The sequence below is a fragment of the Pongo abelii genome, chromosome 19, assembly GCF_028885655.2.
Source record: "Pongo abelii isolate AG06213 chromosome 19, NHGRI_mPonAbe1-v2.0_pri, whole genome shotgun sequence".
In the NCBI taxonomy this organism is placed as follows: Eukaryota; Metazoa; Chordata; class Mammalia; order Primates; family Hominidae; genus Pongo; species Pongo abelii.
This window is the reverse complement of record NC_072004.2, coordinates 9,173,516-9,192,338: the sequence shown is the minus strand read 5'-3', so window position 1 is coordinate 9,192,338 and position 18,823 is coordinate 9,173,516. Positions and strand designations below refer to the sequence as shown.

The window sequence follows — 18,823 nt, the reverse complement described above, 5'->3', positions numbered from 1 at the left end:
AACGGCTGCATCCCAGGGTCCACAGCTCAACTTCATCCTCCCTTCCCCTGAGCCCTGGCTGCCCCCAGAGCTGACTGCTGCAAGTGAGTGGGTGCGCTCTTCCCAGGGGGCTCTGTTCAGGGCAGGGCTCTGCAGTCAGTGCAGACAAAACCAGGGTTCGGATGTGGGAACTGGAACCCTGGAGGCTGAATGGGTTGGGCTGACTGGAAGCCTAACTAAGCCCTGGTGCTCCACCATAGGGAGGAGGCGAGTGCCTAGAAAAGATGCCCAAGGGAAAGCAAGAAGAGAGTGCAGTTCCAGGGCGGCCAGGAGTGGCCTCCGCTGTCCAGGTCCTAGGCACCTGGCTGAGCTTTGTCTCCTACCCTTGCAGCCCATGGGCCACCCCACATCTGTGCAGTAAACCCTCCTTTCCTGGAACCAGCCACAGAGCTCAGTGAACGAGGCTGCAGGTGGGGTGGGGCAGCAGCAGCCCTCCCTCTCAGCAATTCTGGGGTTCACAGGAAGGTCTTTCATTCCAAGAACTCTCTCAGCCACCAGGACAGCACGAGCCAAGAGGACTGGCTTCCCTTGCCCTAACCCACACCTGCCGCTCTGCTACAGGGGCACACATCTTCCTCCACCCAACAGCAGATGCCCACATGGGGCTCTGGAGGGCTGGCCGTGGCTCCGAGGAGACAAGAAAGGGGCTCAGGGCCAGGTCCATGGGGGCCAGAGTCAACAAGGGCAGCTTGCCGCAGTGTGGAGTTGGTTACCGCCAACAGGGCAGGGGGCTAGGAGGCAGGCCCGGGGCAGGCTGGGTGCCTTGAGTACTTCCCTTGGGCAAGGAGGGCAGAAGCAGAATCAGAGAGCCAGACCCTGGGGAGGAGACCAGCCCTGTCCCCTGGGAGGTGGGCACAGTCAGGCCTGGCCTGTCCAGCCCTGGGTGTCTTTTCAGCTACTACTTCCCACGTCCCTGGCTGCAGTGCAAGGCACCAGAGTGAGCATCTGGTCTTCCTTTCTGGGGTACCTCAACTTTCCCAGAGTCCCGATGTTGACCCATTACCAGGCCGTCAAAGGCAACCTGAAGAATGGGGAGCTCCAGGTCACAGCCTATGCTTAGATTCCTCCAGAGGGGGACTTGGAGCATCCCTGCCCTCTGTCCAGACCCCAGTCCCTCCAAAACCTCCCTCCCTCCCCAGTTCCAGTCCGGGCCCAGGAGCCACCATAGCCTGTGAGCTCTAGGCCTTCTGAGGACCCTGCATTGTCACCATCCCAGAAAGTTGGTGGCAGGAGTAGATAGGAACTGACGGATGCCCTTCCTTGCAGATTTGCGGGACCTCCTGCTGGGATCAAAGCTCCCCGCCCGGGCCAGGTTGTAGGAAAGCTGTCCGGCCGGTGCAGAAGTTACAGATGCTGCCCATTCATCTGCCTGTTGGGAACTGACACATGGCAGGAAAGGCCCAGCCCGGAATAAACAACTTGCAGGCTGGGCCCTGGGGTAGTGGCCGCGGCACAGACTCTGGGGGCTGCTGGCCCTTCTCCTTTCCCTGGCAAGGCCTGAGTGTGTGGGACACCTCCGCGGGGAGGCTTCCTGCCTCCTGGAGGTCTCGTGAATTTATAGGCTGCTCGAGGTGGGCCCCCAGTGGCTCCCAGCAGCTTCCCCCTCCGAAGGAGGCTGAGGTGGTCAGCCTCTCCCCTCCCCCACCCAGCCATACTTTCCTGTTGGGCCGGTCCAGCTAGGGGAGGCTTGTCACCCATCTGCCTCGGAGACAGCGGCCAGGACAAATGGGGGGGAGAATAGGAACCCCACAGAAACCATGAAAGCCGCACAGCCCCATAAATCTCCCGCTGTGGAAAGCGTGTCACGAGCTGCAGCTGCTTTCCTGAAACGCAGCTCTGAGCACATGCTTCCCAGGCCCTGCGAAGGGAGGAAGGGCAAGCAGAGCCAAGGCTTGGTCTCAGTGATGCTCATCTGCCCTCTCCTGACTCCTTGCCGGGGAGTGTGGGAGAGGGGGCCGCCACACCTGGGACGGGGGGGTCACTGTGGCCCCTGCCCAGTCTACATCAAACAAGGGAGAGGGCTGGAGGCTCACTGTGGCCAGGCCTGGCAACTGCCACCGCTGCCCTCAGGAGTCCTCAGGGATCTCCTGCCATCGGGGCCCTGCCCCAGGACTTAGACAAGATGAGGACACCCAACGTAGAGCTGGCTGAAGGTTTCCCCTCAACCAAAGACAGAACAGGATGACCCTCTCTCTCAGAACTGAAAGCAGTGTGGATGCTGCCTCAGTTTCCCCTGCTAGGTCCTGGAGGTCTTAGAATCAGAGAGCCAGACCCCTGGGGAGGAGACCAGCCCTGTCCCCTGGGAGGTGGGCACAGTCAGGCCTCGCCTGTCCAGCTCTGCACTTCGAGGCTCAGCAATGAGAAGAGATCAGCGGTCTGGCACCCTTCTTAGCAAGAGGCTTAAGTAGGGAGTGGATCTGGGCCCTGCCCTGCCCCAGCTGGGGTGCCCTTGGCATGGGGGCTGCTGCCTCCAGCACAGCAGCCCAGGGGAGAGCCTGCTGCTCAGGGAGGAAGCCGCTGCCGCCTCCCTCTCCTGTTAGGAGGAACTGAAACAGCTTGGCTGCCTCCGAATTCCACACTTGTCCCCCCGATCCTTTAAGGGGCTGGGCCCACCAGAGGCAGGGACATGGCTGTTAGAGTCCTCCTGGAGGGTGGACAGTGCTCCCCTCCCCCGAGGCCCTCCCACCTCTGGCTCAGCCCCAGTGCTCAGAGGCTGGCTGCAGCAGCCAACCAGCTCCCTGAACAAAGGCATCGGTGAGGGCTGGCCCGGCGGGACATGCCATCGAGAACCACCCAGTAGGAGGGTGGAGCAGTGAGCGTCCCCCCAACCGCCCCAAGGCTGGCGCCCTCAGCAGCAATGGAGGCCCAGCCTCTGGAGGAGGGAAAGTGGGAAATCCAGCCTCCCTTGGCGTGGGCTCGGTCCAGTCCACCTTCAGCTCCCTCCGGGGCTCCCAGAAGGCTTGGTGTGGAGGGTGTTTCAGCCAGAGGCCCACCAGGCCTGCAGATGTATATTAATACCACTCCACAGAGCGGGAGTGGCCCGGCTGAGAACCTCTCAAACACTGCCCATTTCTCCACCAAGGCACCACCTCCAACGAGCCCCTTTGCCTGACAGCCAAGAGCATCCCCTGGCCGTAAGCCGGGCTGGCATTTCCAGGCCACTCCCAGGACACCCTGGTGTGGAGCCCTGTCCCATGTGGGGTGAGCATCCATGTACCCTCTACACACAGGACTTGGCTTGGAACTCCCGTCAGCCCCTAAAAGTCAAGCCATCTTCAAAATCTGCTTCCCTGAGGAGACCTGAAGGAAGTAGCTGAGACCCGGGGGCCACAGCGGGGCGGGGGCAGAGCTGAGTGCTGCTGGATGAATTGACTCAGGGGCCGGGGCTTGCAAAGATGCCTCCCAAAGCTCCTGTAGGCTACTTGGGAGGCTGGGGTCCCCCCCGGGTACCCCATGGTATCTGAGAGGCCTGAGCCCAGCACAGGCAGAGCTGAGCTGGCAGGTTTGTGAAGACTTTGAGACAGGCCTCGGGAAGGAAACCCAGGAACAATGGCAGGGGTGCAGAGGTCCTCAGTGCCAAAGGCACTCATCCCAGGGGAGGGCCACCTGGTACACCTCACAAAATGCCCACCCGCGCTGTGTGTTGGCAGAAGTGCTCTGTGGTCACTGAGACACAGGGCACGGCCGAGCCAGGAGAAGACTAGCATTTCCTGCCTGGTGTCCCCAGCCCCACACTCCGGGCACCTTGGACAGATCCCCACCCCACCCCTACTCTGAGCTTTGGTGTCCCCATCTGTAAAAGGGCAGGAGATACTGTTCATCAGATGCCTCTGTGGCCCCTTAGAGCCCTCTCTCCCCACCCCTCCTTCCTAAAAACAGGATGCTCAGAGGAGAGGAAAACAGTGTCGGGAGAGACAAGAGGAAGCTCCAGGGAGGGGACAGATGAGGGCCAGGAAGCTGCCCAGACCCCAGGGAGGGCCCTTCTGGGTCGCATCTCTCCCCTCAGGGCTCCCCCTCTGCGGGATGGCAAGTCGCTGTGCTGGGAAGGGCCGCATCCCCCCAGAGCCTCCTGGTCCGGGAGGCCCCAGCATTACAGCACCCTGCCCCCACCGGAGCGAGCTTCCTGTGGGCTCTGGGGCTTTTCTGTCGAGCTGTCATGGGGACCGACTGGCCCTCCCTGGCCAACCTGGTGGTCACCCGCATTCCACAACCTCAGACTGACTCACGCGGGCCCAGCTCCACATCTGGCCTCCATATGGGGCTGGCACTCGGGGAGGGGGGTCACATCTGGTGGGAGAAATCAGAGGATTCCCCAGGGGCCGGTGACCCCAGGGAAGGGTCAGCAAGTCTCCGAAACACCATGCCACGTGCTGCTGGCTGGTCTGCGTCCTGTCCCTGGACAGGGGGGCAATGCTCAGGGGAGGTGGCCTCTCGCAGCCATCACATCAGCTGCCTCCGGGCCCACAGCAGGGGCCCTGACCTTGGGGGACAGCCCCCAGGGTGCTCCTCTAACATCTCTGCCCACATCCAAGACATAGTAACTTCATCCCTACAAAGGGGCTGATAACCTGTCCGGCTTTCCGCACTTGAAGGGATTGAGCCCGATCAGGAATAGCCATTGACTCCAAGGTCAAGAAAAGGAGAGAGGGTGCTACTGAGGGGGAGACTCCATCATTTGCTGAGAGGCCCCGTGTCCCTGAGGCTAGCTGGAGACAAGAGGCGGGAGTGGTGAGACCCTCCCCACCCCGGCTCATCTGATTCCCAGCCTGAGCAACTGGACAAGGGCTGAGCCAGGATCGGGATCCATCCACCAGCACCTCCACCAGCCCTGATCACCACCATCCGCCACGCTCTGACCCACATCAGCTCCATAGTGAGCTACGGTCATTCCCACCACTGCCTCTTCCCCATGCCCGCCTCCATTGCCAACTAGGTCTCCCCCCCTCACCATCAGGGGTCTTCCTGGAAGCTTCTTCCAACACATGGCCATGCCCATCACCAATCCACCTCTGGACCACCACCCGCTACCACCAACATCCCTGCCACTATGCCCAGTGCCCCTGCTGCATCATCTCGGACATCCCCAGCACCACGGTGCCCGCTCCCGCCTGTTTGCCCATGAAGATATCTCTGTAGCCTCCCCGCCAAGGCTCATCCAGAGTCAGGGGCCCCGCCCCAGTTCTTGAGTGTTCTAAAGGACTGTCACGCCTACTCCTGCTGCCAAAGCCTGGCCTCCCGGGTGTGGGAGAGTAGCAAGGTCTCAGCCGTGGAGTACCTAATCCTGCGCATGGTATTTTATCTCATTGAGTCTCAGCGTCCCATTGACAGGAATGAAAATCCCTCCCTTGCAAGATGTCTGTCTGTGGAGATTAAATAAGGATGAGCATCAAGGCTGTGATGTGCCCAGTCCAGGTCCCAGTAGCGGGAGGGAATAGTTGTTGGCTGGGCAAGCCCTCTACTTGGTTTCCACTGGTTCTGGAGGTACCGGGGCACGCAGACAGTACGGTGATGCAAATCAGAATTCTGCTCAGGTCCCCAGGCCCACTGCTTCCACGGACCCCCAAGAAAGCACACAAGCACATGCACATGTGTGCACACACACACACACACAGTCTCACATAGTCACAGCCACAGTCACACACAGTCACAAACACACAGTCTGTCACACACACAATCACACACGCATAGTCACACAGCCACACACCCAGTCACACACAGTCACACAGTCTCAGTCACACACAGTCACAAACACAATCACACAGTCACACAGCCACACAGTCTCACAGTCACACAGTCACAGTCACACAGTCACACACACACACACACACACAAAGTCCCAGTCATAAACACAATCACACACACATAGTCACACAGCCACACACACACAATCACAGTCACAAACACAATCACACATAGTCACACAGACACACTCTCATACACAGTCTCACACACACACACACACACACACACAGCTGAACAGACCTGGCTTCTCCCCACAGATACCAACAGAACATCCTCCTTGAGTTGTATCCTCAGAAATCATCCTTGTGGGATGTCAGGCGGAATACTTGAGACAAGTCATCCTGTGAGAAGCATTTTGATTTTTCCATCTGGTAGTGCCAAAATGTCTTTCAACAAAAGGGGTGACTAATAAACATTTCTGGGAACGAATAACTTTTCCAAGAACTGGCAGAAGTGAGATGATCTCACCTTTCAGAATGTGAGCTCTCTGTCTCCCCCTCTTTCTGAGTCCTAGGGAGTAGGAAGAGGCCAGCGGCAGCACCCAGGCCACCTGAGGCAGGGGATCGAGCGTGGGTGGGAGCCCCCGCGTGTCCACGTGAGCTGGAGGGGTCAGAGTGGCTTCGGCACACAGATGCAACTGATGAGGCCAACACCAGCCTCTCTCCAGCCTCCCTGGGCCCCACACTGCACTGAATGCCCCCACTCTTACTCTTCTCCCATTTCCTCGTGCTATGCCTAGCTTCTTGCTTAGAGACGTTCCTTCCTCCACCTAGGAGCCCTGCTTTGCCCAGTGAGCACTGGCTACTCAGGCTCCCTCCTCCAGGAAGCCTTCCTACCCTTGCCCCCTGTAGAGAATGGGCCACACCGTGTGTGTGCCCACCTCAGGCTGCAACCCGGCCACACCCCCTCCTCCTGTGGCCCTTGTCTGTGTGTCGATCTCCCCTCCTAGACTTTAAGCTCTCTGAGGGTCAGGACTGAGCCTCACACAGATCTGCAAGCTCAGCACCCAGGGCAGGATGGGGCCCACAGCAGGTGCTCAATGAACGGGTGTGGAGGGGAGGCTGGGCCAGGACTTCTCGGGATGTGCATTGCTGTGATGGTGTGTGTGTAATGGTGTGTGCATGTGTGTGATGGGGTGTGCATGTGTGTGATGGGGTGTGCATGTGTGATGCTGTGTTTGTGTGGTGGTATGCGTGTAGTGATGGCGTGTGTGTGTGTGTGTGATGGTACGTGTGATGGGGTGTGCATGTGTGTGGTATGTGTGTAATGGTGTGGGATAGTGTGTGAATGTGTGTGGTATGTGTGCCTGTATGATAAATGTGTGAGTCTGTGTGTGATAGTGCGTGTATGGTGTGTGTGTAATGGTGTATGTGTGCATGTGTGGTATGTGTGCTTGTGTGATAGTGTGTGATGGTGTCTGATGCGTGTGGGGGGTGTGTGTGTGCGTGTGTGATACATGTGCCTGTATGATAAAAGTGTGTGTGGTGTGTATATCTGATGTGTGTGGTGTGTGATGGTGTGTACACATGTGTGTGCCTGTGTGATGGTGTATCTGATGTGTGTGGTGTGTTTGATGTGATGGTGTGTTTGATGTGTGTGTGTGATAGTCTGTATCTGATGTGTGATGGTGTGTGTGTGCATGTGTGTGTGATGTGTGTGTGTAATAGTGTGTGTGCCTGTGTGTGATAGTGTATGTGTTTGATGTGTGTGGTGTGTGTGATGGTGTGTATGTGCATGTGTGTGTGCTATGTGTGCTTGTGTGCTAAAGTATGTGTGTGACTGTGTGTGATAGTCTGTGTATCTGATGTGTGGTGTGATGGTGTGTGTGTATGTGTGCGTGTGGTGTGTGTGCCTGTGTGATAAAGTGTGTGTGGTGTGTGATGGTGTGTGTATGATGTGTGTGTGACTGATAGTCTGTGTATCTGAGTTTGATGTGTGTGGTGTGTTTGTGATTGTGTATATGTGTATGCATGCATGTGGTATATGTGCCTGTGTGATAAAGTATGTAATGGTGTGTTTGATGTGTGTGATGGTGTGTGCATGGTATGTGTGCCTGTGAGTGGTGTGGACGTGAGCACAGCGGTTGTGTGAGACATGGGAGGCAGTGCAGACAGGAGGAGATGAGGATGGAACAGTGGAGCTTCTCCCCAGGAGCACGGGGACGGGATGGGAGGAAGGGGTTGGAAGGGAGACGGGAAGGGAACAGGAGGAGGCAGAGGGACTCCGCCAAGGAAGCCTCTTGGCTTGGTGGGGTGTGAGGCGGGGCCTCGTGGGGCGGGGCTGGGATGCTCCAGTCCCCTGGCGGTGGTTTCCGGGGCTGTGGTTTCAGGTGTGTGCTGTGTGACTGCAGGGTAGGTGCCTCCAGCAGGGCCTTGCTCTGCCTGTATCTGAGCTGCCCCACAGGATACCAACTGTGTGGTGAGCACACACACACTCACACCCACACACTCACACCCACGCTGCTCACTCGCCACCTCCTCGCAGAGGAAGGGTCCCTCCAAGGCTGGGCTTTCCTGAGAAGCTGGCGGGAATCGCGAATATGCTTGAAAATAATAAAACCTGTCTTCTGGAAACAACTGCTCCCCACTCAGCCTCCCTGGTGTCCTCCAAGCATTTGCAAGAAGAGCCGGATCCCCTAGAGGGCAACAGAGGACTGAGTGCCCCAGGAGAGGGCAGCCAGGTGACCTGAGACAGCCTCTCCACATGACAGCCTCCCCACGGCCCCTGCCCCTTAGACACGGTGCCTGCTGTGGGCGGTGGGCACGGCCAGGGTCTCACTTAGAAGGATATCATGTGCCCTGGACTACACCTCCATGTGACAGATGAGGAAACCGAGGCCCTGGCGGCAAAGCTCCCTGTCCACAGTCACACAGCAAATTAGGAACCTGCGTCTCCAGAGCTCCCTTCGGTCCTGGGGTCCCTCCGATGTGAGTGGCATGGCAGGGCCTTGGCACTGAGGCCCCCCCACCCCAAATCCCTTTGCCTTGCTTCGTGCCCTTAAGCCTACCGGAGCTGGGCTCTGGCTCTCTGTCAGTGTGTGCCCGAGAGAACACGGGGCAGGGCTGGCGCCCCGAGCCCGCAGGCCCCTTCTCATGGGCCCCCACCGCCCCAGCCTTCCACCCTCCAGCCGCTGCCCAGGTCCGCAGAGCCCTAGACCCGCGCTCTTCAGCCACACAAGGGCAAGGCCCGCGAGGCCTGGAGGAGGAAGGGGGTCTGGGGCTGCTGGTAGCCAGGCCTGCTCTTCACCCAGCAGGGGCAGCAAACCCGAGGTTCTAATTAGCGGCTTCTGGAACATCCAAGTGCCCTGGGTGAAGGAAATGTGTTTCCTAATTGGCCCCCTGCCGGGTGTCAGTCAGAGAGCGGGGATTACGCAGCCTCTGAGGGAGCCCCTGCCCGGCCGGCCCTGGCCCGCCCAGCCTGGCAGCCTCCCCTGCTCTCTCATCCCCAGGCCAGCTCCCTCCTGCCCTCCCCCTGCTGGTCACCTTCTCCCTGGGCTGGCCCAAGTCTGTGTGGGAGGGACACTCCCTTACACACCTTCTCGGGGGGGGCCAGGGGCCCAACACAGGACACATGGGAGATTCTCCATAGACGCCAGCAGAGCCCACTGGAGGCCTCGGCCCAGCCTCAGAGAAACCCATGGGCCTGGCGTTGTCCTCAGGGTCCCCGGCCAGCCCCTGTGGGGCCACTCACTCTTCTACGACCAAGCACACTCCCCAAGGCCCTGCCACCCCACCCTGCAGGGCTCCTCTGAGCCCTCCACAGAGGCCCGTGAAATCCCTTTCCAGACATTGTTCTTGGTCTGCCTCCTGCCTGAACACACAGGCTGAGCTGGGGGTGGGGAGGACTCCCCAACTTTTTTTTTTTTTTTTGAGACAGAGTCTCACTCTGTTGCTCAGGCTGGAGTGCAATGGCATGATCTCGGCTCACTGCAACCTCCGCCTCCTGGGTTCAAACAATTCTCCTGCCTCAGCCTCCCTGGGATTACAGGCGCACACCACCACACCTGGCTAATTTTTTGTATTTTTAGTAGAGATGGGGTTTCACTATGTTGGCCAGACTAGTTTCAAACTCCTGACCTCGTGATCTGCCCACCTGAGCCTCCCGAAGTGCCCCCAACTTTTAAGTGACCACAAGAGTCCCAGAACACTCCTGGAACCAGAAACACCACACCACCTCCAGGGCTGAGGAATGACAGGGACAGTGTCAGTCCTGGCTGTGGAGTCACCAGCTTGGAGCATGGTGAGGACGACATGAAAGCTAGTGGTGCCAGAGCCCCAGCCCCCATCAGCTCCCTGGGGGGATCCCACTGTGCCCCCCCACCAACACCTGCTGTTCCTCCAGTCTTGTCTTGCAGCAGAAATGTGGACAGCTGGGTGAGGTGCCTGGGCCGTGGCTGTGGGGGCAGGAGCCGGGTAACCACCATTAGGTCTAGAAACGTAAGCACACAGGGCTGGCCCGCAGCCCTCTGGAGAAACTGGGATGGGAAGGAAAAGCTCAAGGAAAGCTGCTGTGGAAGGGGGGGGAGGCCGGGCCACTCCCTGGCTGGGTAACTGGGCAAGTCACCTCACCCAGCCAGGCCCATGTCACTGCCTATGACCCAAGCAACCTGAAGCCCACCATCCCTGCCACCTGCTTCGCTGATAACCCATGAGGGAGTCGGGTGTCAGGCAAAGGGAAGGCTGAGTCAGGGAACAGAGGGTCCGATGGCACCCTGAGGCTCTGCCCCACCCTTCCCCGCCCCAAGAGAGATGCCCCCCATTGCCCAGGGAGGCCACAACAGGGCAAGGCGCAGGGAAGGCCTAAGGGGCTCCTTCGAGTCTACGAAAGGAGGGTGTCAGGTTCGGCAGACAGCGAGGGGCTGCCTGAAGAGAAGGGGTGAGGGGCCAGGAGAGCTCTGAGGGGCCAAGGTGCCCCCTGGAATATTGTTGGGGAGGCAGAATTCACTGGAAGGAACAAAGTCAGAGACCAAGAAAACCAGGTTGAGTCAACTAGAATTCGGTGGAACACAGGATCGGTTTTGGGCCCTTTTACAAGCCCCATTTTCATGATTTCATGATTAAAGAACAGAGCAGAGGCTGCGGGTCAGTGCCTTCCTCTTTGCTCCTAGACTGCCTCTCCACAGTGTAGCTGCTTAAAGGGTTCTTCAAGACTAAAACCAAACCAAATAGGCTATCAAAACAATCCGTCCCCCAAGCAAGCCCACCTATTCCTCTCCCTTCCCCTCCTACCTCCTTGCCGAGGGTACCCCTAGTCCTTGTGCAGGGAAAGATGGGGAGAGGAGAAGCACAGGGCTATCCCTCTGCGACCCGTTAACTCCTCTGGGCCTGCTGCTTTGCTAGGAGGACAGTGCTGCAGTGCCCAGGTCCAAAGCCTAGGAAAGCTGCAAGAGCCTTGGGCGTCCTGCTCAAGTCCTCATCTCACAGGAGGGCTACCTAGGGGAGTGGGGAGAGGCCTGCCCCATGGCCCACCTCACAGTCCCCAGGGGACACTGAAGACCCAGAGCCGGAAGGATGCAGTCCCTGCAGCTCAGGGGCCATATGAGCTCCTTTTTTTTTTTTTTTTTTTTTTTTTTTTGAGACAGAGTCTCACTCTGTCACCCAGGCCAGGCTGGAGTGCAGTCATGTGATCTCAGCTCACTGCAACCTCTGCTTCCCAGGTTCAAGGGATTCTCCTGCCTCAGCCTCCTGAGTAGCTGAGATTACAGGTGGGCGCCACCACGTCCAGCTAATTTTTGTATTTTTAGTAGAGACAAGGTTTCACCATGTTGGCCAGGCTGGTCTTAAATATTCACCCTCAGGTGATCTGCCCACCTCGGCCTCCCAAAGTGCTGGGATTACAGGCGTGAGCCACCACACCCAGCCCTGAGCTCCTTTCAAAACAACCCAGGGCCCCTACTTTCCTGGCTTGGAGACAGCACTTTCTTTATCTTAAAGTAACTGCAAGTTTGATTTCTAAATCTAGGTTTATTTTCCCATGGGAGGTGGAAGTTTCCACACTACTCTGGGATGTATACAGCTTAACGCAGCTTTTAGGAATTGACTGTAGAACCCTGAAGGGCCTTGAACTTTGATGCCCACGGCCTGGCAGCTTCTGAATTGATGCATAATACCTGCCGGCTGCTCTTCTTCACCCTGTAGGAGGCCAGAAGGCCTGTGGGGAGTGGGGCTGGATTACTGGGGTCTTACCCTGGCTTCAGTGTGTGTGTAGGAAGTGTGCGTATGAACTCTCACTCACACACACACACACACACACACAATAAATGATAACATTTTAGAAGTTCTCCAGATTCCTTTAGATACCTTTGGGCCTTGTCATTCATTTCACTATGCTAAAAGGTCCCGACCACTGTCCTTATTAAAGAAGAAAGCCTTGTTCAAGCAGCTGGCCCAGTTAGGATCTCCATGAGGTCTGGGTCCCAGGGCAGGGCTGCCGGACCCCCACAGGGTCAGGGAAGGGACGGAGCTCAGATTCTGGATAGTGACGCCTCCTCCACAGACGGCCTTCGCTTCTCACCCCTCTTCCTCCACCGCCGTTTCCTCCCTCCTCCTCTTTCCTCACCAGCTTCCTTTGGATGCAGCAAACACTGTTTGCTGGGAGCCTGTTAGGCATCCGTGCTCTGTCCTCCCGCTATACACTCAGCAAGTGGCATCATCTCCATCTTACATATAAGGAAATTGAGGCTCAGGTAAGCAATGGGACTCATCCCAGATCCCCTGAGAAGCATATGATTAGGACAGCCTTGGGAAGCTGAGCAGAACAGAGAGGTTGTTCTGCCTTCCCAGAGGTGGCCAGGAGGTGCTGGGGCTGGCAGGGCCACTGAGGGGATAGGGGCTGCACCTCCTGGGGCCAGTTAAAGATGGGACAGGAAAGATGGGCTATGTCCAGCCGGAGTGACGAGGAGGACGGAGGGAGGTGGGCAGATGTGGACTTTCGTGGGCCCAGAAGAGAGAGGCCAGCCCCAGGCTGAATGCCTGGCCCACCAGGTCAAGGCGAGGCCCCGTGCTAGAAAGAACCAGGCCTGGATTCAGGAGTCCTGGGCCTGGGGCTCCTTCCTGGCCTAGGGTGGGGGCCTCATCCACCCACATGGATGCCCTGGCTGTATGCAGGGGCCTTGCCAGTGGTCAGCTGGACAATGCTTTCGGGGTTTCTGTTTGCATCCCCCATTCTGAAGAGCCCCCGCCGCCAGCCCCAGCTCTTCACACACACCTGCCCGCTGGCCACTGCAGGGCCCTCCTCCTGCAGGCTCCCAGACCATCTCAACCCTCCACGACCACCGTGAGAGCAAGGAGACAGGACACACCCTTCCCAGGAAGGGAGCCTGAGGTCACAGGCAACAAGCAGTCTCTGCAGGTGGCCCCCAGGACTGTCTGCCCCATAGGTCCGGGCACTGGAACTTCCGGTGCATGGGAATGAGTGGTGAGCCGTTTATAGCGCAGACTTCCGGCCCCGCTACAGCCTGGCAGAACATTGGAAATGCACCGGGGAGCTCTCGGCCCTTGTCTGATGCCCAGAGAGCTTCCCTTTGAGCCACGTGGACTCGGGTCAAATCCCTGCAGTATGATGCAGACACAGAAGACCACAGAGGTAAAGCCATTGGTCTGTGGCCACACAGCCCATCAGTGGCAGAGTCAAAGCCAGAGGCCAGCCTGGGTGTCCCAGCCTCAGGGGGGTGAAGGGGAGAAACCACGCCACTGGGCTCCTCATGCCCCCGTCTCTGAGGGCCAAGGAGGAAAAGATGAGAAATTCCCAGGATAAGAAATTCCCAGGCGTGGGATCCGTCTGGCTAGTTCCCATCGGTCACAGGGTCTCCACGACCAACACCCATCGGGGGCCAGCTGCACCCCAGCCCCAGCGCCTCGCTGGTCACGTGGCCCCCTCCCATCCTCCCCAGACAAGGGGACTCTCACTCACCATAGTCCTTCTTGCAGTACTTTTTCATGTTAATCTTCAGCTTCCCCTTGGAGGCCTTGCAGTAGGAATCGCAGTCTGCAGGGGGGTTGGTGGGGGGGGAGCACAGACAAAAACTAATTAGGCTGGCGATGAATAGGCTGGCGGGCAGAGTAGGAGGCCGCCTCCCTAAATAGCCAGAGGCCTGTGATACCCATGGGCCGGGCCGGGCCGGGCGCGCAGGCAGCCATTCAGGGCAGGCCTGGGCTTCTAAAGAGGCCTGAGGGACAAAGGACCCCCGTCTGACCCACCCACCCCCTCCCTGGCCTGACGAATCCTTTAGCCACCGCCTGCAACCGCCCTGGCCTCCGTGAGAGTCTCGGGGGGCTCCTGCCACCCAGGGCTTCTGAGCACCACACAGATTCTCCCTATTCTTAGGACGCAACTGGAGCCTGATTAAAGCCGATAGAGGCCTCATTGTCACCCTGCGCCCCGGGTCTGTGTCAGGCGCTGGCTTTCATGGCGCGGAGCCTCTGGCTGGGGTCAGGCCTCAACAAAAGAGGTCACAGAGGAAATTAGCAGCCCATGAAGCATTAGAAAACCCCTTTGGTGTCCACTCTACTGCAGTGTGCAAATAAAATGCCCCACGAAGACGAGTTCAGTTCTAATGGGCCCTACTGCTGAGAGGCAGGGCTGCTGGGCCTGCATCCACTGGGTATCACTGGGGGATTCCAGGGCCCAACCGAGAGCCAAGCAGGATGTGGAGGGCACCAGGGCCTGCCAGCCCTTGGGCCTGTGTCAACCCCCAAATGCAGCTTCCCACTTCAGCCCAACCATGGCCTTTCCCTGCCAGCCATCGCTGTTCTTTGAACAAGGAGACACAATTCCTTCGCCAAGTCTGTGTGTGACAGCTTCACGTGATGGCACAGATCATCACAGAAGAGGCTCAGCAAATCTCCCCCAGTGTGCCCTGCCCCCAGCACTCTGCAGGCAGGATCTCATTCAATTCTCACAACCCTTCTTTGATGTGTAGGTATCATTCCCATTCTGCAGACAAGAAGGCTGAGGCTCAAAGAGGGTAAGCCACCCGCCCAGTGCACTCTGGGTAGCTACTACCAAGGCTGGCCTGAGATGCCAAGATCCCTGCACTCCTGGTTAGGCGATACACTCTGACAGATTCCCCCTCAGTGTGGGCAGAGGTGAGCTCAGAGCCAGGGATGGGGAATGCCCTGTATTTTAGCAATTCCCAGACTGCCTGGGGGAAGACCAACCAGGCTGGCCAGCGGGGAGGAGCGGGGAGCTGCAGGGGGCCCAGCCTGTTCTAGAAGCAGTGGTGGCATGGGTTGATGGAAGTTGGCTGGGTGTGTGTCCCAGTGAGGGATTAGGAAAAGAGGACCAGGAGGGGAAAGATTCAACACACATGTGTGCACACACACGGGCGGCTGCTCCAGGGGTAGGTGGCAGCCCCCTATCCCGCAGAGGGGAAAACGAAGGTCAAGGTAAGGGAGGAGTGATTTGTGTGGCAGCACAAGGGGAAGCCCAAGCAGGAAAGCAGAGGCCTCCCGGTGCCGCTTGCACCCCAACCCAGGACTTAGATCTGCAGGGAGTGTTCAGGGAGACCTCTCCAGGGCTGGCCTCTGGCCTGTGAAGGCCGCTGCCTCCATCGAGGTCCTGAGATACACTGACTGGTGCCTCAATGAAGATCAACGCGGCTCCATCCCACTACCTTGGGGGCCATGGGTGCGGTAGCCTCCCACTGCTTCCTGTGCCAGCCTCCTGGGGGCCCCAGTTAGAAACCAGTCTCAGGAAATGGGAGAAAAACAGCCCTGCTTCCTGCTCCCTACGATCTGAGCCCTTGGAGCCCCTTCATGACACCCCTGCTCCACAGCACTGGTGGCCACAGTCCCCATCCCTCCTGCCATCTGGACAGCAGCTTGATTACTGAAGTGGGGATTTCTTGGGGTACAGGGACTGGGCTGTCCAGAGAGAGTGGCCCTCACTCTACTGTAGTCAAGCCTGAGAGGTCGGGATGAAAGTGACGGCAGCCCAAACACGCAAGTCAACGGCACCATCAGCGCCGCGGCCGCACTTCCCTGCGGGGAACAGCCGCTCTGGGCCACATCTTTGCCAGCTCAGGGACAGATGATGCTTACAATAAAGCCACGGCTGGGGCTGAACCCAGGTTGTGCGTAAGTCCTGGCGATTCTGCGTGAGCTGGCTGAAATCCCTTCCTGCTTTCTCCACTTAGGGAAGCGAACTGGAATGCAAGTAGTGCTGAGTGACTTTCTTGCAGGGGCAGCCTTGAATCCACTATCCTTGCCTTTTTTTTTTTTTTTTTTTTTTTTACAAAAGCCATCATCCCACAACCAGCACTTTCATTTCCAATCAGGAGGAAATCCCTTTCACCGGCCTCCTCACCATGGGCCAAGGCGCACCTCTCCATCTCAGACTTGTAGATAGCACAGGCTGCGGCAGAGGCGGTGCCTTTGAGCACGTCAGCTCTTCCGAGCCTCATCGGATGCTTTGAGGGAGGGACTGTGGTGCCTAGCTTAGAACTAAGAGCTCAGAAAGGTTCCAGAGCAGCCCACCCAAGGTAAGCCCCGCCCCAGGGGGGGGCAGGAGGAAGGCAGATGAGCCCTGGGACAGCCTGGCCCTGTCCCTTCAGCGTCACTGTCCCAGCCTAGAAACCTCTACAGCTCCTCTCCCCAGAGCCAAGTGTCTACCTGGGACAGAGACTGGCCTAGAATGTGTGGCATCCATCACTGCCTAATTAGATCGCACTCACAGGCCCTGCTTGACAAATCACAGTCATCACCATGAATATCCAGTCTGTACCTCACTAATGGCAGCTACTCCCACGATACTAATGAGGTGCTGGGCACTGTTCTCACGGTTGATGAACTCATCTTGGCCCTTCAATCAGACCCCATTTTGTAGATGAGAATCTAAGGCACAGAGACATTGGTGACTCACCAGCTCAAGGTCGTGTGCCCAATGAGGCAGTCTGGCAGCCCAGTCCCTGCTCTTAACCTCCTGCTCCCAGTCCTGGCTATGCAGTGGCATCATGATGCCTGGGTCCCACTCCCAAGAATTTCTGATTTCCTTGGCTTAGGGAATGGCCGGAATGTCTGAATTTTTTAATGTTCCCCAGATGGTTCTAAAGCACAGCCAGGGTTAGAACCACAGTCTGAATCAACTGTGAGAGATGGGGACAGTCTCCACACCCATGATTTGCACAGAGCACCCAGTGTGGCAGAGGAAAGATCCAGATAAGGTGGCTGCTGAGTCAGACTGGAGAGTGCTGACAGGGAGAACCTCAGGCTGCTTGCCCTTACAGAAAATGACATCAGCCTCTGAACATTTGGAGTTGCATTTGCTGTTTTTTTTTTGTTTTTGGTGTCTTTCCTTTCTGTCAGCTGGAAATTCTTGTCAGATCAGTGTGCTTGTTGCAAAATGTCCCCTATGCCCTTCAGATTTGCTAGGAAAACAAAGACCAAGCTTGCTAGAATTGTATGTAAAATACAGGTAACTAGGCTTGGAAGGAGAGGCTGAAATGTTCTCCCTTGGGTAAAGTGAATAACCTTCAGAATATGGACACTGTGACAGCTGTTTGGCTGCTTGTGGACTCTTTGTTTAGGTTGTATTCCAGATAGCTGAGGTCACTGGACAATGGCCCCCCAATAAGGAAAATGTTACTGTATGTTCTCTCTCTATGGTACACACAAAGCTACAGAGAGTGCTTCAAGATGGACAAACCACAGCTTTAAAATGCAGCTTTGACTCCTTCTTCAAACTGGCATCTACTTGGCAGCCTCTCACGTAGCTCCTCCTTGTTTTGTTCCAAAACAGCCATAAAGACAATGAGAAAACCTGAACATTCACACTAGTGCCAAAAACGAAACTGATGATGACCCAACGCTGGGATCTGGGAGCAATCTCCAGTAATTAAAGGCAGATGGTGGCAGACTAAGCAAAACCTGTTCAGGTTTTACCTCAGGACACAGCTTTTTGTCTGATGAGCAGAAAGGTCCTGAAAAAAGGGAGGAGGACAGAGTGACAAGGACCAGAGAACAAATAAGCAGCAAGTGAGTGGGGGCAGTGGGGACGATCCCTCCTCCAGGGATGGGAAGTTTCAGGACCGCTAGGGACCAGAAGGACAGCAGTACAGCAAAGATCTCACCATATTTTTTTTTTTGAGACGGAGTCACGCCCTGTCTGTCATCCAGACTGGAGTGCATTGGCATGATGTCGGCTCACTGCAACCTTCGCCTCCTGGGTTCAAGCGATTCTCCTGCCCCAGCCTCCCAAGTAGCTGGACTATAGGCGCACACCAGCTCGTCTACCTAGTTTTTTGTATCTTTAGTAGAGACAGGGTTTCACCAAGTTGGCCAGGCTGGTCTCGAACTCCTGACCTAATGATCCGCCCACCTCAGCCTCCCAAAGTGCTGGGATTACAGGCACGAGCCACTGCACCCGGCCTCACCTTGTATTTCTATCTAAATCCTTGCAGAGAATCAGAAAATCAGGCAACACAGAGAAAGGAAGAGCACTACCTCCACAGAGCAGAAGGAAATCCAGGGAAAGGCTGGTAGGAACCAGAAGCTGAAGACAGAGCTGTGCACCCTCCTGGCCATCCTCCTGAAATCTGAGATGGGAATCCAGCCATTGCACCAGTACACAGATCTGCAATTTTTTTCTTCTTCAAAGGACCAAACAGTGAATACTTTAAGCATAGAGGACCATACAGTTGCTGTCACAAATATTCATCTTCGTCACTGTAGCTTAAAAACAGCCATACACATAGGTGTACATGCCAAATGGGCATGGCAGACTAAAAAGACTAAAATGACAAAGCTTCTATGAACTAGAAGAAAGGCAGTAAGGGAGATGAAACTGAGCTGAAACGAAAAGGGTGATGCGTAAAAGAGTTGGAAAAAGATGAAACCCCTGTAGCACAATTAAAATCCCCTTCAGAAGGTCTGGGTGTGCTCTCACTCCTGTAATCCCAGCACTTGGGAGGCCGAGGCAGGAAGATCGCTTGAGACTAGGAGTTCAAGACCAGCCTGGGCAATGCTGCAAAATCCCATCCCTTAAAAAAATGAAATAAAACAAACAAAAAGACCATAGCCAGGCGTGATGGTTACTTGGGAGGATG

General features: G+C 56.9%; 1 protein-coding gene across 4 annotated transcripts in view; it reads right to left on the bottom strand.

The window, feature by feature from the left end:
* The window catches only part of NTN1 (netrin 1), a 244,213-nt gene that overhangs the window by 9,153 nt on the left and 216,237 nt on the right, over nucleotides 1–18,823 (bottom strand). For 3 of the 4 annotated variants that reach the window (XM_054535429.2, XM_054535428.2, XM_024235495.3), the window contains exon 6: nucleotides 13,693–13,767. The exons of the other annotated variant lie outside the window; for it this stretch is intronic. In XM_054535429.2, coding sequence (XP_054391404.1) covers nucleotides 13,693–13,767 — 75 coding nt within the window. The remainder of the gene's footprint in view (nucleotides 1–13,692; nucleotides 13,768–18,823) is intronic. 4 annotated transcript variants of the gene reach the window in all.